The 24,989-nt window shown below is 41.7% G+C and overlaps 2 protein-coding genes across 5 annotated transcripts in view; one reads left to right on the top strand and one right to left on the bottom strand.

Annotated features, from left to right (window-relative positions):
• The window catches only part of AXIN1 (axin 1), a 211,180-nt gene extending 199,115 nt beyond the window's left edge, over nucleotides 1-12,065 (top strand). For 3 of the 4 annotated variants that reach the window (XM_074197015.1, XM_074197016.1, XM_074197017.1), the window contains 3 exons: nucleotides 4,881-4,988; nucleotides 8,120-8,287; nucleotides 11,610-12,065. In XM_074197015.1, the coding sequence (XP_074053116.1) occupies nucleotides 4,881-4,988; nucleotides 8,120-8,287; nucleotides 11,610-11,736 (403 nt within the window). In that variant the 3' untranslated portion in view covers nucleotides 11,737-12,065. The remainder of the gene's footprint in view (nucleotides 1-4,880; nucleotides 4,989-8,119; nucleotides 8,288-11,609) is intronic. The other variant, XM_074197018.1, reaches the window with a different exon arrangement.
• A 1,046-nt stretch (nucleotides 12,066-13,111) lies between these two features.
• PDIA2 (protein disulfide isomerase family A member 2) lies at nucleotides 13,112-24,854 on the bottom strand. The gene is made up of 11 exons (XM_074197029.1): nucleotides 24,316-24,854; nucleotides 22,418-22,624; nucleotides 20,362-20,495; nucleotides 19,968-20,105; nucleotides 19,721-19,837; nucleotides 19,096-19,221; nucleotides 18,807-19,004; nucleotides 18,415-18,535; nucleotides 18,043-18,224; nucleotides 17,816-17,917; nucleotides 13,112-16,728 (listed from the first exon to the last, which is right to left on the bottom strand). The coding sequence occupies exons 1-11, from the start codon at nucleotides 24,530-24,532 to the stop codon at nucleotides 16,684-16,686; spliced, it is 1,587 nt and encodes a 528-aa protein (XP_074053130.1). The 5' UTR covers nucleotides 24,533-24,854; the 3' UTR covers nucleotides 13,112-16,683.
• Nucleotides 24,855-24,989: the final 135 nt, after the last annotated feature.

Below are 24,989 nucleotides of genomic sequence, written 5' to 3'. Positions count from 1 at the left end.
CACAACAGAGAGAGAGCCTTTTGATCATGACAGCCCATTTTAATTAAACTATATTTATTGGTACCTCTACAGATTAAGGTAAGAGGCTGGACCACTTCTATGTGTAGTTAGACCAGCCTCTTCGATTAGAAGAAACAGATAACACAGTAAGCCCATATCCCTGAGTTCTCTGATAAAGGGGCATCAGAAATTGAAGGTGCTTAATTAAACTGCAGAGTGCTGATGATCCTGGGTCATCCTGAAAGGAAATTAAATACATTTATCCATGCAGTGCCTAATCAGTGTTCTAGATCACTAAAAGTGGCATTGGTCAGTTTTAAAAAAGGTTTTGAAAGACCTATCTTTTTGTCTTTTAGCATGAGAGAAAATGTGCTTTCTCATTATGATTCAGAATACTATAAAAAAGTAGTTTCAGGCAAAGTAAGTTTTTCATGTAGGCTTAAGTATCAAAATGAAGACTTTTCAGTGAGAGTTTTAAAAGGCTACATTTACAACGACTTTAAGAAAATAAACTTAAAACTCAAAATCTGTTCAACCCTGTGTATGTCATAGGTGTAAAAATAATCTGCAAAATCTCTAACATCAGACTTCTCTACCTTATAGACATCTAACTCATAATTTTCATAAATTAGTATGCAAGAATTCCAGGAAAATTTAAATAGTATTGCAGGATTATGCTTCTGTGTTATGAGAATACTAAAATTGTATAGTTCAGTAATTCCACTTACTAACTAAATTGCATTTTAAGTTGCATCTTTATTGTAATGTTAATATAAAATATTACATCTTATTTTGCTTTTTGTTTTTTAAAAAAAGTAACCTCACTACCATATATGTACATGTGACTAAACCAGTAGATTCAATATGAATGATGTTCACATGATCCTATCATGCTGAAGGCCTGCAAATTCAGTTTTTCTGATTAATAGATTTCTTTAAACCCTCATAACTGTAAACCAGTGCACACTGGTTTAATATAACCACATAAAGTACAGTCATAAGAATTTTACCTGCTTCTGGCTATATCTTTCATTCTAGGGCTCAAGGGGTATGCAAAGAACCAGTCGATAAAGCCTTGCAGAGTCATCTTATCAGCATCTCTGTCATAATAGGAAACTTGGTTGTCATTGAATCTCTCCCCCTTGTATTACACATGTCCACTGAGGACCTAAGATAATAAATTAAGAAGATAAAAGATGGAAGAAGAATACTTTGGGAACCTATGATTATTTTCCCTAGCAAAGGAACTTTTCCCTCAAGCTACACATTCTCTTTAATTTTGATAAAATGGGAGCTTAGCACCTTTGACTTTTACCTACAAGGACAACTTGATCCCAGGATGAGGTGCATGAAGTGTTGTTATCTAAGGAGACTTAGTTTTCTCACTGACAGTTCTTCCACAGACTGTGAGTACTATAAAATGTGTTGAGGATTCTTATGATAGCATTAGACTGCAGCAGTTTAAATTGAATGCGTGATGAAAATCACTTGGCCTTCTCAGAGTCTCAGTTCCTTCACCTGACAAATAAAGGACTTGGATAAAATGATCTTTTAAGGTGCCTTCCACTTTATAAAACTGATTCTATTCAAATGAATCTTCTTTAGGTTGACCATCTTATAACTTGATAGATAAAACTATACAACTGTTTTTTTTTAAAGCATTCATGAAGAAATAGAATCACTGATTAGTTAATATCCCTGAAGTTGTTCAGATGCATAGACATGCACAATATTGAATACAAAAATATATGACAGGGGGCAGCTAGGTGGTGTAGTGGATAAAGCACCTGCCCTGGAGTCAGGAGTACCTGGGTTCAAATCCAGTCTCAGACACTTAATAATTACCTAGCTGTGTGGCCTTGGGCAAGCCACTTAACCCCGTTTGCCTTGGGAAAAGAAAAAAGAAAAACTAAAAAAAAAAAATTGGGGGCAGCTAGGTGGCGCAGTGAATAGAGCACTGGCTCTGGAGTCAGGAGTACCTGGGTTCAAATCCGACCTCAGACACTTAATAATTACCTAGCTGTGTGGCCTTGAGCAAGCCACTTAACCCCATTGCTTTGCCCCCCACAAAAAAAAATCTAAAAAAAAATATATGACAGCATAATGGCAACAAGAATTTTTAAGGATCAGGCAATTGAAAATTGTGGTAGAATCGTTTCCTCTCTTGAAACAGCTAAAATACTTTGTCCACCTAAAGCAGAGTTTGCCTATCTTCAACTTTGCTGAAATCTTAGACAAAAGCAAACCACTCTTCTTTATTTTCCAATTGTCCTCATGTTCTTAACTCTTTATAACTAGAAACTACTGACCACATTCACATATATATATATATATATATATATATATATATATATATATATATACACACAGAAGAAAAGTAATGACAGCTAAAATTATAATTTGCCTTTTGTATAAATAGTAAAACTGTTGTCCTACCTAATAAAATATTTTATTATATACATGTAAAGTGGTAAGTATGTTCTGAATTAGGTGGCGCAGTGAATAGAGGACTGACCCTGGAGTCAGGAGGACTTGAGTTAAGATGTAGCCTCAATACTTAATAATTACCTAGCCATGTGACTTTGGGCAAGTCACTTAACCCCATTGCCTTACAAAAAAACAAAACCAAAAAACACCCCAAACAAGACATAAAAATGACAATTATTTAGAAGCCCAAAGACTAGCTGTTCTTTCAGCTAATTCTCAAATCCCATGACCTGAAAAGGTCATCAAGTTTTTTCTCTTCTAACTAACCTTTCCCATCTTATCAGAAGTAGGCATCTAGATGGATTTCTCCATCTATATTCCCAGGGGCAGCTAGGTGGTGTAGTGGATAAAGCACCGACTTTGCGGAGTCAGGAGTACCTGGGTTCAAATCCAGTCTCAGACATTTAATAATTACCTAGCTGTGTGGCCTTGGGCAAGCCACTTAATCAATCCCATTTGCCTTGCAAAAACCTAAAAAAAAAAAAAAATAATAATAATAATAATAAATAGCATCTATCTATATTCCCTCTTGGAAGACCAGTTCGCAAGTTATTCAAGTTGGAAGACCAGTTTGTACCTGGAAAGTCAATGTTGATATTAAGGAACTAGTTTATTATCTTTGCCAAGAGATGTCTGTGTCAATAAGTCCCTGTTTTCTTGTATTCTTCCCATATTTAGCTATTACTGCAATTGTTTGAGGATTTTTACCTCCCCAAAATTTTAGTGTCTTATCTGCATTTTGATTTGGAATCTCCTCAAAGGTAGAGTGTATTTTTTAGAGTTGTTTGGGCAGTCTGGGACCAGTTATTCTGCATCAAGTGGTGACAGAAATTGATAAAATAAATATTAAAGTCATTTTCTCCATGCCCCTTTGCATCCTGCTTCCTTGCTGTCAGGTTTCCCAGAACAAGTTAAGCTTTTAGAGATAACTCTTTAGGAAGAAAAGCTATTGGCTTAAGTTTTTTGTTCTGGGAGTAATTTTGTTGGTCCAGTTTGGTTTTATAAGCAATTGCTGATCTTGTAATGAAAGATCCATGGGATGAAGAATTGGGAAGGGGAGAGATTTTGAATTTTTTAAAATTCAGTTTTATTATATCTTCCATTTGGAAATATCTCCCTCTCCAACCCATTAAGAAGACAAGAAAAACAAAACTCATTCCAAATATGAGTGGTCATGCAAAACAAATTTCCACGTTAGCCATGTTCCTCTTCTCCCCCCACTCCCACCCACCACCCCAAAAAGGGAGAGAAAAGAAAATGCTTCGATCTATACTATTTGAGTCCATTAGTTCTCTTTCTGGAAGTGGATAAAAACGTTTCATCTTGAGTCTGTCGGCATTGTGGTTAGTCATTGTGTTGATCAGTTACTTTAGTCTTTTAAAGTTGATTATTGTATAAATTGTTCTCCTGGTTCTTCTTACTTCATTCACTTTGTATTGGTTCATACAAATCCTCCCAGGTTTTTCTGAAACATTCATTCCTTCATTTCTTAGAGCATAGCAGTTAATCTATTACATTTAAATACCATAATTTGTTCATTCATTTCCCAATTAATAGGCATCCCTTCAATTTCCAGTTCTTTGCCACCACAAAAGAGGTTGCTATAAATATTTTTTGTACATATTGGTTCTGAAATATGGAGTTATTGTTTACAGTGATCCATTTTTACCATTCTTGAAGTTTTTGGCTTCCTCATTAGCAGGGAGCATATGTCATTTATCATTAATGAAAATGTGTTACGCGAGTTGTACAGAATTATACCCAGAAATAATACACATTTTATTAATATGGGAAAAGGGTATCATATATAACTAATCTGGGAAGAAAAGCAGATTAATATAAATTGCTTAATGAGAATTTTGCTATTTGAGCTTTCCCAAAGAAAGGTGTTGTTGTTGTTGTTAAGTGTAATATGTGGAAATGTATTCTCAAAGGCTTCTTTCTAAATCTTTTCAGATTTTTTAAAAGTATCTGTCATCTGAAGAACTGATGAAAGGACAATTTACCAGTAACCATATTACATAGAGAAAAACAGGAATGTTTAGTCTCTTGGTGCTAAAGAGTAGTTTGACTTTAGAATTATTCATAGCTTATAGTGCAGAGGCAAAATAGTGCCATTATGGATAAACTGACAAACTCCCATCTTTTTATATACAAGCCATTGTCTAAAGTGATCTGTTAGGCTTTGGGAAGCTTGATTAATTTATCTTGGGTTATAAGAGTACATGGTATTTTCTACATTTTACTATCTTCTAAGAAGCTTGTAGATAATGGGGCAAAGTAGACAAAGGATTTTAAGGTTTTATTCCTTGAAAGGTTAGCTTTATACTGATGTGGGATCATAGAAATGGGGGTAAACTTGCCACATCTAATATATAAAGATTATTCTTTAGGTATGTGCAAGAGGTTATCCAGCGGGGTCGCTCTTCTGTCAGGCCAGCTTGTATGCCAATGCTGAATGTGGTACCAGCTGTCTCCGACATGGACCTCTCCGAGTCTGAGTAGGTGCCACTATGCTTCATGTGTTCTCTATACATCTAGGAACCAGGGTCCCAGAGATCTGCTGTTATGGATCACAAAAATCGCTAACTCTTTATTTCCTTCTGTATCTCACCCCACAGTGAGGGATTCCCTCATACTACAGACCAGCATGCCCCTGAAATAGATGAGCCTTAGAAGTTGCTAATAGAGCCAGAGCAGACAGCATCCAATCTTCTGCCCATGATCTGGTAAAGCTAAGGAAAGCATTCAGGTTGTAGAGAGGTAGCGCATACATATATTTTGAGTTTATGAACAATTAAAGATTGGAAGGCTTTTGCCACATTTTTCTAAAAGGACCTTGGAACTATCTGTGTTTTATAGCAACTCAACATCTGTACCCTTTTTGTCGCCCCCCCTCCTACTTTTGAAGCATCCCAGCTGAACTTTGGCATTTGCTTTTCCAGCAGTGGCTCATGTATAACCTAATCAAAAAAGACAGGTCTCTTGAAAAACTCTTAAAGTTAATGAAAATTACAAATTTAAATTATCTCTGATGAATGTAGTATCAGTCTGTTTAACTGTGACTCTGTATGTTTATTCTTACATAATGTGATGTGTTGATATTTTTACATGAAATGATAACTATAGAAAAAATGTATTTAAAGGACTACTTTTTCAAGAACCTAAAAATCAGAAATTAACCCTCTACACCTTCTGACCAAAATCTTTATGAAGTAGGTGATACAAAAGAATCAGAATATGGTTATAAACAAAATATATGTATTAAAGTACTCTGTTAATCAAATAAATATCAGAACCAGTGTGTTGCCCATAAATTGTGTGTGTGTGTGGGGGGGGGTAAAGAATGAATTGGTGCTAAAGCTGCAGACCTTGGACACTGTCATCTTAAAAGCCCTTTGCCAGCTTTTCAGTTGTTAGGTCTAAAAACTGGTCAACCAGAGACTGAAAAAAACTTATGGAAAAAATGACTGAGGAATTGTTTTCTGTTCCCCTTTCCTGCTATTACCAGAAGGCACTGACCAAAAGTAGTCCATACCCCAGCTGATGAATAAATTGAATTCTCTTCCATTTTGTGGAGCCTTAGCAACAAAGGAGTCCCATGTCCAGGAAGGTAGATTAGAGAAAAGAGACAATGATCTGACCAGACAAGCCTCCTATGTTGGCAGCAAGGACACTGCTTCCACTTGCTGATCATAATCCCACCTGAAGCTCTGTGAAAAGGCAGAGAGGTACATAAGGACTTGGAAATTAAAGTAGAGAACTTCACAGGGGATCTTTCCAAATCTTTAAGATTCTGCAGTTCATATATTGAGTGGGATGGAGACACTGAGCCTCTGAATGGGACCCCTCTTTTCTGTATATTAGGTTAAAGTTTCCCTAGAAGGAACTTTATGATAACATGAACTCCTTGCTCCTAGGTATCAGGTCCCTGGGGTATGGGAGCATCTTGTATCAAAGCCTCTGTATTCTGCCCATGAGTTGTGGTACGGTAGACTAACTGACATTGCTGCTGGTGTGCTTGGCCTCACTCACAGTTTCCCACATATAGTGAGCTGTTGTGGCTTCTGGAGAAGTCTGTGGGTCTTGTAAAAGACCAGAGGTTTTCATTTGAAGCTCAGGGCTGTATAACTCAAGGTGGATGTCATGTCAGAGCAGCTTAAAGGAGTTAGTGACACTGGGCCTCAGATGGTGCCTTGTTCATTTGACTCCCTGAAAACCTGTCTGATCCCCACCAGACCCAGGCACAGCATTGCCTTGATGCTTTTTTTATGCCTTTTTTTTTTTAGTTTTTTGCAAGGCAAATGGGGTTAAGTGGCTTGCTCAAGGCCACACAGCTAGGTAATTATTAAGTGTCTGAGACCAGATTTGAACCCAGGTACTCCTGATTCCAGGGCCGGTGCTTTATCCACTACGCCACCTATGCCCTATGCCATTTTTGTTTTTGCTACTTTGTCCTATTTGCAGGGAGGGGAGAGGAAAAGAGTTAATTTATTGAACATTTAAAATCAGTGCAACCTGCTACTTTTACTTTATAATAGGTTAGAACCCTGATAGGGTGTGTCCCAAAAGTAGATTCAGTTAAGATAAGTAATTTAATTTACCTATAACTTTGAACAATATAATTGACCACTTCTTGCTACCCTCCCACCCCACCTCCAAAAAAGAGTTTTAAAATTTGATTTTGTAGCATGTAAGCTGTAAAACTGAGTACAGATATGCACAACAAACTTGGGGGCAGCTAGGTGACACAGTGGAAGAGCATCAGTCCTTGGGCAATCACGTTAACCCCATTGCCTTACAAAAGCCAAAAATAAAAGAAAGAAAGAAAGAAAGAAAGAAACCCTAGCTTAGTCATAACATTCAGCTGATAAAAAGACCAAGTAACTATAGTCACAGGGCATGCCCTCCTAGTTCTTAAGCAGCCTTGTTTAAAGAGTTTTCCAAGGTCTCTCAAGGGCACTGGGAGCCTGGCAGCAATGATGGCCAGCATTTCCATAGCACTTAACGTATTGTAGTATCACAACCGTATTGTAGTATCACAACCACTCTTCTAAGAGAGGGCTTCTGAGGCTGAGGAGTAGTCATCATCTTGCCCAAATAGTAAATAATCTTGAGGTAAAATTAGAATGAAGGTCTTTCTAAATCAAGGCCAGTCTCAGGCAGTACATACCCCCAACTTGTGAACTACACAAATTCAGGTGAAGGTGACTAAGGAGAAAGGAGATGGGGGGGTAGAATACAAAATTTCTGCTTTTACACATCTTGGTATTAGCATTTGTCTTTGGGTCATTTAAGAGACAATACCTCTGAGATGAACTGAGACCTTAGGACTGGAGATTATTTGGTGAATAGAGGAGGGCAAGCAGATTGAGAGCTCAGAGCAGGAGAAGATGCTGGCCATGTTGAGCTCCACTGTAAGTCAGCTTTCAACATTGTCTGGAAAAGGGGGATGGAAGGTTGGCAGTGAGGTTCAGAATAAAGCACCAGGGTGTGCCCAAATGGGAGCCTGTGCACAGGTATATACCTGTTCCACTGGATACAAACCTTTTGTGGAACCATGTTAGAAAATGCTTTACTGTCACCCTTCTACAAAAAAGTAACCAACTCTTGTTTCACTTTTGAATCCCAGGGCAAAACTACAGAAGAAACTGGGGAATAGCAGTGCCCCCCCTTGCGATACCATTGTAGTAGCTTACTACTTCTGTGGAGAGCCAATCCCTTACAGGACCTTGGTCAAGGGGCGTGTGGTCACCCTGGGTCAATTCAAAGAGCTCCTGACCAAGAAAGGCAACTACAGGTAAGAGCAGAAATATCCCTTTCTGGTCATCCCTCACTTAGGAAATATATAACCCAGGGACCTAGAGAATCACCCACAGGAACAGGGTTCTTCATTGTGATTTCTCTGCCCCTTGTTCTCATAACTTTCTTGTCTAAAAATTTGAGGGAAGTGGTTTTTCCCTGCTTCCAAAATGTGTTTATAACTGTTGGACTACCAGCATACCAAGTTTGTCCAACATGTCTAGATTTCCTTCTCTGTTCTTTTCAGGTTATCTCATGGATGGTGAAGTAGCCAGAAACACTTAACCACTAAATGATTGTGGTTTCTTTCAGCTTCTCTTCCCCCTTATACTTTGGGGAAAAGAGGTCCAACCAATCAGATAGTAAGCTTTGAAGATCTGTATTTTCAATGTAAATTTTTAAAGAAATAGCCCAGTTACTTTCCAGTTGTCCATGGTTTGCCCTTGAGAGGTTCTAGATCAAGTGGGTCACCTTCAGGCATAGTTACTTCCACTTTTTTTTTTTTGTAGAAAAACATAATGATGAAAGTAGGTTTTTTTCTTTTACTTAATCAGTTATCTATACTTCATTCCTTAGAAATCCTATGCATTTTTTTTCTACTGGCATCAAGTCCCTTCCACTTTAAACTTTTCATTGTATTTGGGGAACAGAAATGAACTATGAGAAGAATGCCTTCTTAAAGTGCAAGACTTTACTAGATAAACATTCACACTACAACCAAGAAAGGTTTGGTTGTTTCTTCTCGAAGTGGTATTAGGAAAGAGGCAGGAGCCTGGATTCAGCTTCTGGTTTACTCTACTGGCCAGGCCTGTGACTTTGGACAAATCACCTTAGCCTCTCTTGACCTTTTAAATTCACTCAAATTAGAGTGTTGGAGTCAGTGATTCCTGCACCCTAATACTCAGTCATTTTTCATTCCCTTTCCCACAAAGCCAGACTGTATTCACACAACATTTTTTCCAGTCTTTGAATGTGAAACTTATGGAAGCACATCCCTCCTTTCCAGTTGATAAACAACATAACCTTCCTCCCTATTATGCCCAGCACAGCTCAGAAATAGTGGAAACATGGGTCAAAGGAGAAGGGAAACAGATAGTCTACAGTACTCTGACAGGAGGTTCCCTTTTCCCCTTGTGGTGCTTCTGGGAAAACAAGTATGCCACAGTGCTAAGAAAGGACAGTCTGTGGTTTGCTCCTCCTCATTGAAGTCCCTCAGTGCTTTTCAAATGATTATGACATGATTCTCAGGGCTGGGATGAGCCATGAACCTTGAGGCCCAAGGCAATGGCAGCAGAGCTTCAAGTGTAGCAACTTAACTTAGCACAGAAGCTGAGTGTGTGTCTTCTTGGAGGTGAAGGGTCACTAATGACCTGCTTTCAGAATAGGCAATTCTAACCCCTTGGCCCACCCAGAAATCCTATTCCAGGTATTTCCATTTAGAACTCTCACAGGGTGGGGGTGGGGGTGGGGGGGGTGCAGCTCAATGATAGAGCACTGGCCCTGGAGTCAGGAAAACCAGAGTTCAAATATAGACTCAGACACTTAATAATTACCTAGCTGTGTGGCCTTGGGCAAGTCACTCTTAACCCCATTGCCTTAAATAAATAAACATTTTTTTAAAAAAAGAATTCTTACAGGACTTCTACTGGAAACACTTCCCTTGCCTCATCCCAGCTTCTTGAGCAATTTTATCATGGAAACATGTTAATAAAAGGTCCAGGAAAATCTTCCCCTGTGAGCTCATTTTAAGGGTGTGACCTTTGGGGAAAATCAACAGCTCTACAAGAGACCCATCCAGTGCTTTCCTTTCTACACCATTTCCCCCTTACCCCAACTCCCCCCCACACACACACACACACACATAGAAACACTATTTCCCCACTTATAGTCTCTCTCTTGGCCATAGCCTGGAGTCTAAGTCTACAAGTATTGTTTGGGGACTTACGGTGGAGGGTAAGCAGAGCAGTGTTGTTTTCCCATTTATAAACATGCTCAAGTTATTTCCAGCCCATGGGCTTCAACATGCAACCAGCCCACAGGGCGGGAACCAGCTCTGGAGGGTCTCCCAGGAAAGGTTACAACCAGTGATTCATTGTTACCAAAGTGGTTCATCTTAGGAATTATACTAAAATAGAGGAAAAGTTTGCTGTCTTGCCAGTCATGTCTGTACAGTACAGCCTAGCCTTCCTGGCTAAGTTGTCCTCCATGGGCAATCAGCCAGGATCAGGGGCTTTCTATGCCTACAATAAGGGGGTTTGTATCAGCAAAGTTGGAGGGAGGAGTGGTTTTCACATCCAGTTCTCAACCTCCTACTAGGAAGGAAACTCATAAAACAGTGCCCAGTTAGCATATAACAAGTGCTCATTTAAGTACTTCTGTAATTGAGTTGAACCATTAAAAACTGACATAGACATTGATATGAAGAAAGGAGCTGGGAATTAAAGCCCAATCAGGATCCACATGAGTGTTTATTATTGACATTAGGGATCTTAGGACCCTCAGTTGCCCTCAAAACATCCCTTGTCTACATCTTCATTCAGAAGACAGTTATTGAGCATCTCCTGGGTACAGGGGCTCTAACCTGAGATACCTGATAATTGTCACAAGGCCATGAGATGAGAGGCAATATCTATTGCAGGGGTAATGAGGCAGAGGAGAATTTAGAGTGAGGGTGATAGGTTTAGAAGGGGCTTCTTAGAACAGATGAATTTTGAGCCAAGGAAATAATAGATGTAGATTAACATAAAGGAAATGGGAAAATATTTCAGGTAATGAGGAGAGGGTTGAAAAGAGACAGGAATCAAAGAGAAGCTTGGGTTCTAAAGACATTGAAAAAACTGGAGCAGAGACTTTATGGGATAGGATTGAAGAGGCTTAGAGTTGGGCATGGGTCCCTTCAGTCATTATGTGGGTATAGATTTAAATGACTGTACATACTGGTGGTTCCACCCTGTTTCCTTACTGATCTCTCCCTCACTAGTTGTATCCCACATTCTTTGGGGTACATATTAACTCTAGGGAAGAATCAATTGATACAGAGATTCTACATTGCTTAGGAGGCATTATGATTATAGAGGATAGAGCCCTTGACTTGAAATCTAGGAAGAGATGGCTTTGTGTACTACCTCAAAAACTTCCTAGCTTTGTAATATTGATAGATCACTTAAGTGCTGAACCTCAGCACTTACTTCAGTTGAGATAATATAAGGAAAGTGTCATTGATCAGGGAAATCAAAATAAAGGTCTAATTGTGACTTCTAGTGTTATTCAGTTCCCCTTCTTGTCAACTCTCCCTCACCCAGTTTCCTTCTGTTTTGCAGATATTACTTCAAGAAAGTGAGTGATGAATTTGACTGTGGGGTAGTATTTGAGGAAGTTCGAGAAGATGAAGCCACCTTGCCCATTTTTGAAGAGAAGATCATTGGGAAGGTGGAGAAAGTTGATTAATCCCCTAGACTTCGTATCTCCTACACTCTTCCAGGTTGGGCACTACTACCAAGGAGTTGAGAAGCAGAGAGCAGTGCCAGGTTTGGCAGCATCCCGCTCAGCTCTCTACCCCAAAGGGCATCATACAGGCCCCATAGGGTTGTAACCTCCTGTGGACCCTCCCCAGGCGACACTGTCCACAAGGGCTGAGGATTCCCCTTTGAGAACTTGCCTACATGCAAACTATTTGGTGTAATGTCGTGCTGTACAGTTGTACTAGAAAGTATATGACCTTGTTTACTAAAGCTCCTATTTTTGATATATTGTAATAAAGGAAGATCTTTCCAGTGTCACAGTGCTCTTATGTAAATGTCAGACATAGAGGTACTTTGGAAATCGCCAAATGTGTACAGCCGCTAGATCTGTCCCATCCGCAAACCCCGACTCATCTCTTTTATCAGTCTCTCACATTATCTTTGTGTATGCTTCTAGGCAGGGGGAGGGTCAGCCTTTGAAAGCCGTCAGTGCATATGCTGAAGAGGAAAAAAAATTCCACCTTGAATTCAGCTCCCAGAGCAGTCAATATCCTTTGAGACCCTCTACCTACACATAGTCTTCTTGGGAGTCTAGCCAAGGAAGCCTTGCCTCCTCCTGGAGGAACAAGCCATCCATCATTTACTATTTAATAATTCTCTCTGACATAATTTGACACCCCCCCCCCAGAGGAATCTTGGCCAGATCAAAGAGATTAGAGATAGAGTGGGATACTTTGAAGGCTGACTTGCTGTCAAACAGCATTCCCAATAGCAGAAGTTTAGAACATGTGGTCCAAAACATGACCCCGCCCCCGGCCCCCCTCGGTGCAACCTGAACCAGATTAAGATATCATTGAAAAATATTCAGCAAAATAAATTAAAATACAATAAAATGTAGATAAAGATTACATTTTACAACTAAGTCAGTAGGTAGCCCCCAGGGATCCCGTGTACAGATTAGCGGCCCCTGGTTGTATTTGAGTTGGATACCACTGCCCAGAGCCTCACTGAATTGATCTCGGCACTAAGAGAGATCAGGCCTCTCTCTCCACCACTCCCACCCCCCTCTCTGTAACTTAAGGCCTGACCTCAGAGGGGAACTTGCCCTCACTGCTGCTAACTACATAGGAAGTCCGCTGTGGTTTTCTCACTGTCCCTCCCTGATCTGTCTGAGGAAACTCTTGGTCCCTGAACTTCCATCTCAGATCAGAACAGGATGTCAGTGGGTCACTTAGCCTGGGCCCACTGGAAAGGCAAGGGACCAGCCCCCTCTCCAGCAACGTCCAGAGTGACTGGGCCCCTCCTCACCTGTGGCTCCCCTGCTGCTCTCCCTTCAGCATGGCCCCACTCATGCCCACATCTCACTAACTGGGACCCCCACCCGTGGGCACAGCAAAGCCTCGGGAAGGAGGGCAGGGGCCTCTATTACTGTATATGTCACCGAGTGCCTTGAAACGCAGTCTTGTCATTTGCCTGCCACTGTGTGAACCCTAGCAAATGAGAACTTGTCTTCTTCATCCAGGGAACTAACTGCATATGACTCTTCAATCTTTTTAAAGTTCTAATTTGTACCCTCTGTCCAGTGAGATATTTTCTTGTGGCCCAATCATTGCTCTTTTTCTTTTCCCTGTTTCTAAAGGGTCTCATTGTAAATATGTACATTTTCTAAGGCCAGCTTAGCTGCCCCAGACCATTTTTCATGCTCTGACTTGTACAATTATCTTTTAAAAGGTACTTGGATAATAATGAAATTAAATAAAATTCTAAAAAACACAGGTGTCTGCTACTCTCTGGTTTGGATGGAACCTAAAGAAAGAGGCTGAAATAGCACAATAGCACAAGGGGCAGGAGAGGTTTATTTTCTCTAATAAGGTTATCTTGTCTCTCCCCCTGCTTCCAGACACTCCAGGTTTTGTTTGTTTATTTTAGAGTTCTCCCAAGCATTCCACACCCTTCTTGTTAGACTGGCTCACAATCCTAGCTATGACAACTGGCCTAAGGACATCAGGTGAAGAAACCCTACCTGATTCAGACATAGCTTGGTATTTTCCAGCACAGCCTTTCACAGATGCCAGAGACTACAACAACCTCTTAAAAACTTGAATGCTTTTGAAAATAGAAACAGTAACCAGACTGCTGGTAGAAGATCCAACATGCTGCTCCTCACCCCTGAGCCCTCCATTCACAGCCATCCTATCCCACCATCACCAGGCCTAACCTGGCTACTTCATATCATCATAACTGTCTCCAAATACCATCAAATATCACCACACAAATGGAGATAGAATGTATTTGTCATAGAAGTATTAGTCAAAAGAATTGGAGCCCTAGGTCTTCAAAGTTTTTTATTGAAAGGAAGAGTTGAGTATGGGGATACCAAACAGATTTGCCCCTACCTAACTCATGAAACAGCCACAAAAGCTAGAATGTCTTCTACAAGAAATAGATGATTTCAGAGGAAGAGACTTATCAAGTCTCCTAACCTGTATAACAAAAGGAAGAAAATGGTATAAATGATCCATCAGAACTTCAGCTAATGCTCCTGCTTCCCTCCAATATAGACAGAAATCCACCATCCTGTCCTAATAAAACTTTCAGAGACCTGAACAGTTGTGATTTTTTTGCAGTGTTGGGGATAATTTTGATTTCTTTACTCACTCTCACTTTAGTCCAAGGGAGGAAACTCCTGATAACAAGGTGGAAATAATCTTAGGTTCTTGAAAGGCAATGCTGATGAAATAAATATAAACTGACTACCTCTATGGAAAAGCTGTTAAGCACAGGCTTAGCTGTAAACTGTGTTCCTACCAGCCTAGTTAAATTTGGAGTCCCAGATTGATATTTTCCATTTTCACTTGCCTCAATTGTTTCTGTTCTGGTCAGAAACCATAATTGATTTTTTTTTTTTACTATGCAAAAAGAGGCTCTTCTTTGCTTCATTTCTTTCTTAATTGCCTTGATCACTGGGAAACCCTGAGGATCTTGCCCATCCAGTTTAATTTTTTTTTAACTAGGTAAAAGTGGTCATACTTTGTCTACTTGCTTCATCTTTCACATCTAACCTTAATTGCCAAATGAGACATGTTAAAGACCTTAGCTCAAAAAAGGCCATGGTCTCCCAAAGCAACAAGGGCCACACCTCCAGTGGTCTTCATCCATATCTGGCCTTGGACCCTGGTGTCTCCAGAAGAAAAAGTATGACATGACTTTGCATAGCAACATCTCACTTAAAACCAATTTAATTGCATGTCATGGTATGACCACTCTGATGTCATGGTCTTCTTTGAGGACAAAGGTTTAATAACAATTTTGGAAAAACTCATTACAGGGTTGGTGATTATTTTTTTGACCACAGTCATCCTTTTTGACACAAAGGGATTACAGTCAGAGGGAGTCATCAATATATGACAAAGTTCTATGAGGATATCAGTTGGGAAGGCAGAGTTGTTTGCAATCCTATGCTTTAGGATATGAGTTATAGAATTCCTGATCATAAGGGAAAGTGACTTGTTCAAAGTTATTATCAGAGACAGAGATGGAAATTACCTACCTAGCTAGGTTACCTTACTAAGGATAGACACAAGATTACCTACACTAAAATCTTTGAAGTATTGTATTTAGTTGTGCACCAAAAGTCTGACATTTCTAATTTTATAAGGTTTTCCTTCTATGGCATTTAAATAATCCTCTGGCTAGAACATCTTGCTTTCTAGTTCCATACCATTTTCTATCTGCATGCCTTTGTATTAGCTGTCTTCTTTCCCTCAAAAGCTCTACTTCCTCACCTCCACCCCTTATAATTCTTAGTTTCCTTCAAAATTCTGTTCAAATACCACCTCAACATAAAGCTTTTGCTGTTCCCTACACCATCTTGTTTCCTCTCCCAAAACTTCTTGATAGTCATATTTGTGTATGAATATATAAGAGCAAGGGTGATCTGGGACTGAACATTTAAGCAGAATTCTGTCCTAGAGGGAATCAGAAATGACCAGTCTTGCTCCTGGGCCCATTAGCTCAGAAATAACTTAGGAATTAAGTACAGCCTTAATTTCCTTAGAGCTTTACTGATTGGGATATTCTCTTTTCCTTTGTAAAGGCCTAGGAAATATTTAAAGTGTGGAGATGAGAAGTAAATGCCAGACTAGGGAATCTGATTACAAAGGGAAAGGATCTGAAGTTATTTTAGAAGTTAAATCCATGAAGCTGAAAGCCCTCATATTAATTCAAAATGGAGGATCTAGTTCCCACAAAGTTGTTACAGTTCAGGGATGCCTGAGGTCCAAGGCTCCATCTTTTACACACATCACTTCCCAAGAATAAACCAATAGGAATGTCCTCTCTCTGTCTCATGGGAAAAGATTCTTTATAGTTCTGATAGAACTCAACTGCACAAAATTCTCCCAACTAAAGATAGTGTCTGTGTAGATCAGAAATGGAGCTAATATCTAAATTCTCTCTCCAGGCCTCCAGCTTCCATGGGTGAAGGTCTGTCCCTTGGCAGAGGGATCAAAAACAGAAAAAAATACGTCTGAGAGAACTGGTTCACAGTGTCCAGGTAGCACTCCAACCAACCTTCATGGATAAACCACTCCCCTTCCCCCTCTCCCCATCACACTCCAGATATCAGGGACAATTTTGGGCCCAAAAACCTTTATTATGGCTATGGCTTCAAATTTATCTTGGTGATATCTGTCCTCCAACCAGGTCAGACACCTCCCCCAATACTCACACCTCTGCCTGCTCCTCCCACAAGAATCCTACCCAAAATGCCAAAAAGTGGGGAAGGGAGTAGGATGAATGAAGAGATATTAGGTGCCTTAGAGTAAGGAAAGTGAAGAGCAAAATGAAGTCAAAGGCCAAGGTGATTTAACTTAAAAATTCCAAATTCTTCTGGACCTCTGGGATGAATGACTGAGGAGAGGGAAGGGACCAACTATAATTCATCTTTGTGCTGTTTACTGTCATTGGTTCCAACCTCCTGGGAAGAAAAAAGTATCAGTCAGTCAACTAGCATTTATTACTTTAATATCACCTAGTATATAAAATCAGTGCTAAACTTTGAGAATTAAACAACAAAAACTAACAAAACCAAAAACCCAGCCCCTGCTCTCAAGGAGCTCACAGTCTAATGAATGAAACATCATTCAATCAGCTATGTACAAATAAGATATATATGGTATAAATATATAATAATATATAAAGTAAATGGACTATATAGAAAGAATAATATAACAAGACTATAATAGAGAATAAAATAAAGATGCATATAATCTATATATAATGTAATCTATATAAGGTGGATATAAAATATAAAAATAGAATATAGAATAAAATGAAGATATATAAATGAGTTATAGAATTTACATAAAGAATAGAATATAAAATAAGATAGATATGTATATAGAATTATTTTTAAGGTAAATATATAGAATGATATACAAGATAAATATAGAATATATAAAGAATATAAAATAAATATGATATAAATACATAAGGTAGATAAAATCACTATAAAGAACAAGATAAAGAACATAAATAGCATAAAAATAAAGAATCATATGGTATATATAGGAGGCAATCTTGGAGGGAAGGCTGAGATTAAAGGCTCCTTGCAGAATATGGGAATTTAGATGAGACTAGAAGGGTCATTAGAGATCATCTGATTCATTCCTACTCCCCTTCCCCATCCTATAGATAAGGAAATTGAGGGCCAAAAAAGGGAAAAGATTTACCCAAAGTCACATAGGTAGTAAATTGCAGAATTGGGATTTATACCCAAACATTCTGACCCAGAATCATTGTTCTTTTCATTAGGGCACAGTCTCCAAGGTCCTGTTGCTAAAGGTTTTACCCCTTTTCTGTGACACCCCACCTCCACAATATAGAATGTCTAAGAACCTTAAAGATCATCTAGTTCAACCTTCTTATTATTCATAGAGGAAATGACTTGATTAAGGTCATTGACTAAAGTTCTTTCCCCTGACCCCAAGAGAAGCAGACCCCAGGTATCTTGGGAAAAGGAAAAAAGGAGGAAAGGAAAGGGGATATTGGGAAGGAACACCCACCGGGAGGGGGACTTCAGGTTCCTCTGGCTCCGGCAGGACACCACCATTGTCTAAGAATTTTGAGAAGGTTTCTAAGTCCCTGGCACTTTTATATTCGATCACCTGTCAAAGAGGAGAATGAGTTGGAGGTCTGAGGAGACCTAAGTCGATCGAGAGTCATCCCTCAGTTTAATCAACCCAAAAGAGGAATCAGCAGGATGCAGGCTCCAAGCCTCCCGGAGCCTCACCTTACGGTCTGGCCCAGCTGGGAAATATTTAAGGGTCGGGAAGCCCCGGATAGCAAAGGCCTCCAGCTCATTGGCTGTGGAGTCAAGCTCAGCAATGATGATATCCTCGCGGTCCTTGTATTTCTCTGCGAGGTCCTCCCAGGTCTGGGCCATCTCCTTACAGTGTGTACACCATGGGGCATCTGAGACAGGAAGAGAACCAAGAAAAGAGACATTATCCCCACCCCCCCACAAGACTGATGTCCCCACTGGAGGACCCTAGCAGCAGCACCCAGAGCCCCAGAGAGCAGTCACACTCTTGAGGTGTCCTAGGGGAGCCTCAAAGGCTAGAGAATGGAGTTGCTGGCTTACTCTTCCCTCAGGGATACTCACAGAACTTCACAAACACGTTCTTCGACTCATCAAAGGCCACTTGTTCGAAGTTCTTCCCTACAAGAACTTTGACGGGTTTCTGATCCCAATCTGCTGGAATCTCTTGACTCCGGAGATGGGGCTGTTGGGAAGGGACAAAAAAGCAACTGCCTCTGTGTACCGGGGGACAGAAAATGTACCTGGACTGGTCCTCTCTCTACCCTCTGGAGGACAGAAACAGTCACAGGGAATGGGAATCTGGGACCTGGGACATTCCCAGTTCTGAAACAGGAACTCAACTAACCAGAGACTTTCAACAGGGTCCTCAGGGTCCTTCTCCTACATAGCTTTCTCAGAAATCCTAGGAGGGACAATGAAAAAACCTGACTTTGTGAGATTCCTGGGGGGCTAACCTTGATTTTGCCACTAAGGATGTCTTGGCAGAAGGTGGTAACAGAGGCAGCAGTAATCTCCTCCCCAATGTTGGGCACATATTTCTTAGTGGTCTCAACATTGATAAAACGCAGAGTTGGAGCATCTGTGGCGTTCATGCCGAAGTATTGCAGCACGTGGTCATTCTCTCCAGCCACATCCACTACCACAAATAAGACCTGGAGGACAGACCAAGCCAGACCAGCATTCACTGAGAACTGGCCAGTCCTGTCAGCCCCATTCTCCCTCATCCCTTTCTCCCCTACATACTTCTCCCCTGAAAGGAGGGGCCGCCTCCTGGAAACCTGTCAGAAGCTCCTTGTGTTGGGCAAGCGTCTGGTTGATGAAGAGTAGAAGGTGGTTGAGGATCCTGGCCCCAAAGATCTTGGAGGATGTCTTTAGGAGAGGAAAGAAGGATTGAGGGCCAAGGGTTCCCGCCCACACCCCGCCCTGATGCCATCTTCTGTTTCTCTCTCTGTTTCCTCTCCCTGTATCTCTCCTCATCTACCTCACCCACAGCTTACCCTTCAATAAATCCTTCAAGTCTATCTCCTTAACCGTCTCCCACACAAAGTTTATTTATTTATGTACATTCTGGTTTTGACCTTCCACCCCCCTACCCAACCCTCAGTATAATTTAAACTCCTTGTGATCAGGGATTATTTTGGTTTTGTCTTTGTAATACAAATTCCCAGTCTAAACCAAGGCACATAATATATGCTTGTTGAATGAGTAAGTGTTATAAACAAAAGAAAGGATAGATGGAGAGATGAATATACCCCTTTTTTATCCAAATAAATTGGGTGTGAGGGATTGTGTCAACAAAAATCACTTCTGCCCCCTCCCCCCCAGTTCTTTTGAGAAGAGGATTTGGGAACAGGACCTGGAGCATTACCTGGCTGTTGAATTCTGTGACCAGGTGCATGCTATGTATGGCAATGAAACGGGAGAGATCTGCTTGGTCCACTCCTAGTTCCTCATCCACTGGAAAATCTGCACGCCCCTCATCAAACTGGAGCAGTCAGGTCAGGGTCAGAAAGGGAAGAGTCAAAGACCAGAACCAGAGGGTGAGATTCAACCTCTACCTCCCACTGACATTTCAAGACCACTCCCAAACCCATCCTCTCTTCTTCCTTATTTACCTTCTTGAAGATAACCACTGTGTCCTTGCTCAGGTCATATTTCTGAAAGAGCTCTAGTTGGTCAGTGAGGCCAAAGGTCAGATCAATAGCATCCTCTGCAATGGCCAAAAACTCAGCTACATCTTCATCCTGGAGGTCCTGTGTTCATGCTTAGATGTGAATCCAGAGGCAACCCAGCCCTCTCCCTGATACCTCCCATTCACCTCAGTTCTTGTGTAGTTCATAGACTTTAGAATGTCAGAACTGGAAGGAACCATACATTATAAATGTCAGAATTGGTAGGGCCCTTGGAAATCATTTGGTTGGAATCCCTTCATTTTACAGATCAGAAAATCAAGTCCCAGGGATGGAGAAGAATGTTATCATGAGACTCATACTCAATCTCCAAGCTCACCTTGAAGAACCCAATGACAACAATGTCCTGGGAATCAATGAATTGTGCAGCTTCAGCCTCAGTCTCTAGACGAGTGGCACTGGGACCTAAACGTCGCTTTAACCAACGAACGATGCCCTCAGCCTCGCGGGGGCCTGCAATGTACCCCCAAATTACCAACTCTTAGAAGACACCTTATGGCTATGTAATTCAACCCATTCCTGAGTTTGAAGATCCTGTACAATATAACTGGTAAGTCATCCTCCAAATTTTGTTTGAATACCTCAAATGACGGGAATACATCACCTCCCCAAATAGACTTTCCATTTTGGATATCTCTAATTCTTAGGAAAGTTTTCCCAACAAACAGTATAATTTTTTTTTTATAATTTCCACTCAATTTCTCCTACTTCTGTCCTGCAGACTTCCACATAGGCTTCCTCTAAATACTTAAGACATTTATCTTATCATTTCTCCCCATTCCTTGCAAGTAGTCTTTTCTTCTCCAGACTAAACATTCCATTTTTCTTCAGCTGATTCTCATATGGCATAATCTCAAGGCCCTTACTTCCTCAACCTGATCACCTTCCTCAACTCTCCCTCCAGGTTTCCCATGTCCTTCCTGAAATATTCCCAAGACTAAAATTCCCCAGATGTGGTCTGCCCAGGCAGAGGACAGCAGTACATCACCCCTTTAGGGTTGGATGTTGTTCCAAAACTCAGTCTACATTCAGCTGTTGTCTCAGAGCTTGCAGTCCACCAAAATCCCGGAAATTTTTCAGATAAACTGTTATCCATCCAAATTTCCCTTCTCCCTCACCTTATTCTCATGAAGTTGGGTTTTTTGGAACCCAAGCATTTATCCCTATTAGACTTCATCTTTTTAGATTTGAACCAATATTTTAGTCTAACAAAGGGCTACCTTGCTTTATGTCTCAGCTTTATGTTTTCTGAAAATTTAATTATGTCATATACAGCTTTATTTTTGTGTGTATATTTTATCGATGTCTTTTGTTTTTATCATCTGTGCCTTAATTAACACCATTGGTTAAAAAATAAATAGATCCAAATATTTAATTTAATTAATTTAAATAAGTCCAAAGAGAGATTCCAGGGGCACTCCACCAGAGACCTCCTTCCAAAAAGACTTGATCAAATCCTACCTTCTCCCTTTAGGGTCAGGGTTCCAGCTTGCCCTCAACACTTGAATTAAAGCAGGGATAGCTGAATGAGAAATAACCTTGAGTTCCCTCCCTTCCCCCTCCTCCCCCACTGCCACCTGGGTCTTGCTTCTGGGAATGGTTCAAGGTTACCAGGCAAGAATCAACAGGGTCAGAATGAGTCAGGACTTCTGGTTTTTCAGGCTTCCATATGGACTTTTTTGAAGCGATGGTTTGGGACAAATCCCAGAATGATAGCACCTTAGAGGCAGATAGGTGGTACAATGGAAAGAGCACCAGCCCTGGAAATCTGGAGGACCTGAGTTCAAATGTGACCTCAGACATTTAATAATTGCTTAGCTGTGTGACCTTGGGCAAATCACTTAACCCCATTGCCTTAAATAAATAAAAAATAATCTCTTTTTTAAAAAGTGCAGGAGAATGATAGCACCTTCAAAAGGGCTCAGAGAGGTCATCTAGTTCATGGATTTTAAACCATTTTTGTGTTACAGCCCCTTAGATCAATCTGTTAAGCCCATGGCTCCCTCTTCAAAATACTATTTTAAATATATAAAATAAAATACATGAGATTATAAAGGAACAGAATTATAGTGAAATGCTGTTATTAAAACATTTTTGTAAGCAAGTTCAGAGGCCCCCTCTGAGATTTTAGTCCAATTCCCTCATCACATAGGTAGGAAAAGGAGAGAGTGATTGGTCCAAGGCCATACAATAACTTTGTGATGATGTCAGGGATAGACCCCCTCTGGCTCTCTCTCTCTCGGGGGTTCCTCTTATTTTCCCATGTTATCTGGATCTTAAATTGTTCACTCTTCCCTATTGACATTCCCATTTGAGAAACTTCTCTTGTACCCCCCCCAAAGGTTGTACCCTGCCACCCCAGGCCCCTTCCCCACCTGTAAACAGCACAGGCTGGGATCTGTTCCCGTCTCGGAAGAACTTGAGGTCAGGGTACCCAGTCACCCCAAACTCTTCCACCAGCTCCTTTTCTGCAGGGCCGTCCACCTTGGCCAGCTTCAGCTCTGAGGATTCATTCTTCAACAGGGATGCTGCCTTGGCATACTCAGGGGCCAGAGCCCTGCAGTGCCCACACCAAGGGGCATCTGGGTAGGAGTGAGAGCTCAGTGAGTAGGACCCAACTTCCCACTCCCCAGCCTTCCTTCACCCCTATTTTTATTTTGTCCCACTCAGAACATTCACTGACTCCTTTGTCTTTAAACGGTTATTCTACCCAGCCACCAAACGCTGCTGGGCAGGTCAGCTCCTGAATTGTCCATTTATGGCCAACAAGCCTTTCTTGGGAGCCTGCCTGGGTCTCCTGTCATTCTCAGGGGCGGGCCATCATCCTTTGTCAATTTGACTGAAATGTCTCATTGTAATCTGACTCATCAGATAGTAGGAAATAGAGTCAAAAGGAATGTCAGTGAAACTATGGTCCAATGCAGGCGTTATACAGATGAGAAAACAAGCCCAATAATAGAGGAGTCCCTTGTATGAGATAACACAGGCAACTCAGAAGCTGTTCCAGGTCTTGAACCCGGATCCTTTTGAAGATCCTTGGCCATCTCTTCCACAAACTGAAGGGTGTGAGGAAGGGAGGCAAATTAGGGGAGGGGGATGGACCTTCACCTTCCTTCTCTTCCAGTACCTAATAGATCCCCAAAAGCTTCCTGGAGAGTATTCCTTTTGCTCTGGGAATGTCCCCTGGGCTCCCTCTCCCATACCAGCCCCATTTGTGGGAAAGCATTTCTTGATGATTCACCAGGAGCTAGGACACTGTGTTTCTTGGTCTTGGACAACTAAGGCCCAAGATCAGTGTCCAGTCAGCTCAGTGTTATTGAATCCTGCTGAGGTGTCTATGTGTACATTTAGCTTGTGCTGTGTGTCCTTGCTCATTTGTCTGTGTATTTGTATGTCAGGGACTCCATCTATATGAGCCTCCAGGAGTTCATATATCTTTGCTAAATACCGATTCAATGCTTCCCCATTAACTTTGTTCTTGGTTTCTAGTTCTCTCAACCTGATCTACATGGGATGCAAAGGACATAGCCAGAGAGCCCTTTGACTTGAGCCTTGAGACAGAGCAGGCTGGCCTTTCCTCTCCTACCCTCGACAAAACTCATTGGGTTGGGGAGGTGGAGGGCTGTCCTTTGGTGTTGGGTGTGGACTAGGAGGGAAAAGATGGTGCTGCCTTCCAGCATTTCAATGGTTAACTCTGCAATGTGAAAAGGTCCAGCTGGCCCAGGGATGCTGGCCCAGGGACTCTGGCCTCTTCCTCGGCTTCCAGCTATTCCCCAGAGCAGGAACCAGACAGGGCAAGAACTGGATAGGGTCAGAGAGGTCAAAGAACCCTAGAATGGATATCTGAGCTAGATGACACCTTGGATATCATATTCCAGAGGAGAGAAGCCCAGAAGATGGAAGGATGCAGGGGGAATTCAATACAAGGTTCCTCAGGAATTCAGGGGCAGGGTGAGGACTTGAATTTAGAGCTTAAAACTTCCAGCATAATGCTGTCAGACAGACAAAGGTCTGGGGCAAACCATACCAGAGTAGAAAGTCTCTCTGGATCAATTCTTCTCAACCCCCGGCACTGCATGAGACCCCACCACCACCCTGCCATGCTGCCTAAAGCCCCACCTTGCTCAAGGCCTGCCCAAAGACTCCTTGGATCCGCCCTCTCTTCCTGAACCTCCACTTCTCATTCCCCCCATTTTAGAGTGTGTTGGAGAGAAGGGGGTGGGAGTGGGGGTCTCCTGGGGGCAGCCCTGCATCCCCCATTCCCTGCACTCACAGAACTCCACCAGCAGATAGCGGTGTTCTCGCAGAGCCCGGTCAAAGTTGTGTTGGGTGAGGACCAAGATGTTGTCCTCCTCCAGAAGTTCATCAGAGGGGGGTCCTGGGGTGGCTTCTTCAGGAGCCTTGGCTTCCTCTTCCCCCCCCTCCTCCCCATCCAGGGCCCAGGCCCATACAGTAAGCAGAAAGAGCAGAAAGAGTGAGTGAAGTCTCATTGTTAGGAGCAAACGGCTGGTGTCTGTGCCCTGAGAAGGGGGTGGGGGCAGATAACAGGTGGGGAGCCCAAGGACCTGCTGCCACGTGGCAGTTCCTGGGCCTCAGTAGCAGGTGCAGACCAGAAAGATAAGGTACAGCCATAGGAAAACTGGTTGGGGCTGGGGCCAGGCTCTGGGACTGTGGGACTGGGCAGGGGGCAGCTAAGAAGTCTGGTCACACCTTGTCTGAGAGGCTCTAAATAGCCTCTGCCTTTAACAAAGAGGCAGGATGACTTACCTCAAGGGGGAGTGACTCTCCCTCCTTCTTCTAGGACCCATCCAGGGTCTTTGGGGCCCAGCCCCCACCCTCATACAAAGAAGCAACCGGACAACCTCTAAGGTCTTTTCCAGCTAGGGAGCTAAGTACTGATGGCCCAGAGTCCAGGGAGGGGCTGAGGGTGGGAGCTCTTCAACAGAT

This window comes from Macrotis lagotis, chromosome 8, assembly GCF_037893015.1.
Source record: "Macrotis lagotis isolate mMagLag1 chromosome 8, bilby.v1.9.chrom.fasta, whole genome shotgun sequence".
Lineage (NCBI taxonomy): Eukaryota > Metazoa > Chordata > Mammalia > Peramelemorphia > Peramelidae > Macrotis > Macrotis lagotis.
Note: the sequence above shows the minus strand (reverse complement) of the source record. Positions and strands in the feature narration are given on the sequence as shown.

Bases quoted from the DNA above. Each gene is read 5' to 3' on its own strand.
- PDIA2 (XM_074197029.1), bottom strand. From the start codon at position 24,532: ATGAGACTTCACTCACTCTTTCTGCTCTTTCTGCTTACTGTATGGGCC. The intron at 22,625-24,315 runs GTGAGTGCAGGG...ACTCCTACCCAG, and splicing joins CTATCTGCTGGTGGAGTTCT to ATGCCCCTTGGTGTGGGCAC. The intron at 19,222-19,720 runs GTAATGCTCCAG...CCTCTCCTAAAG, and splicing joins TCACAGAATTCAACAGCCAG to ACATCCTCCAAGATCTTTGG.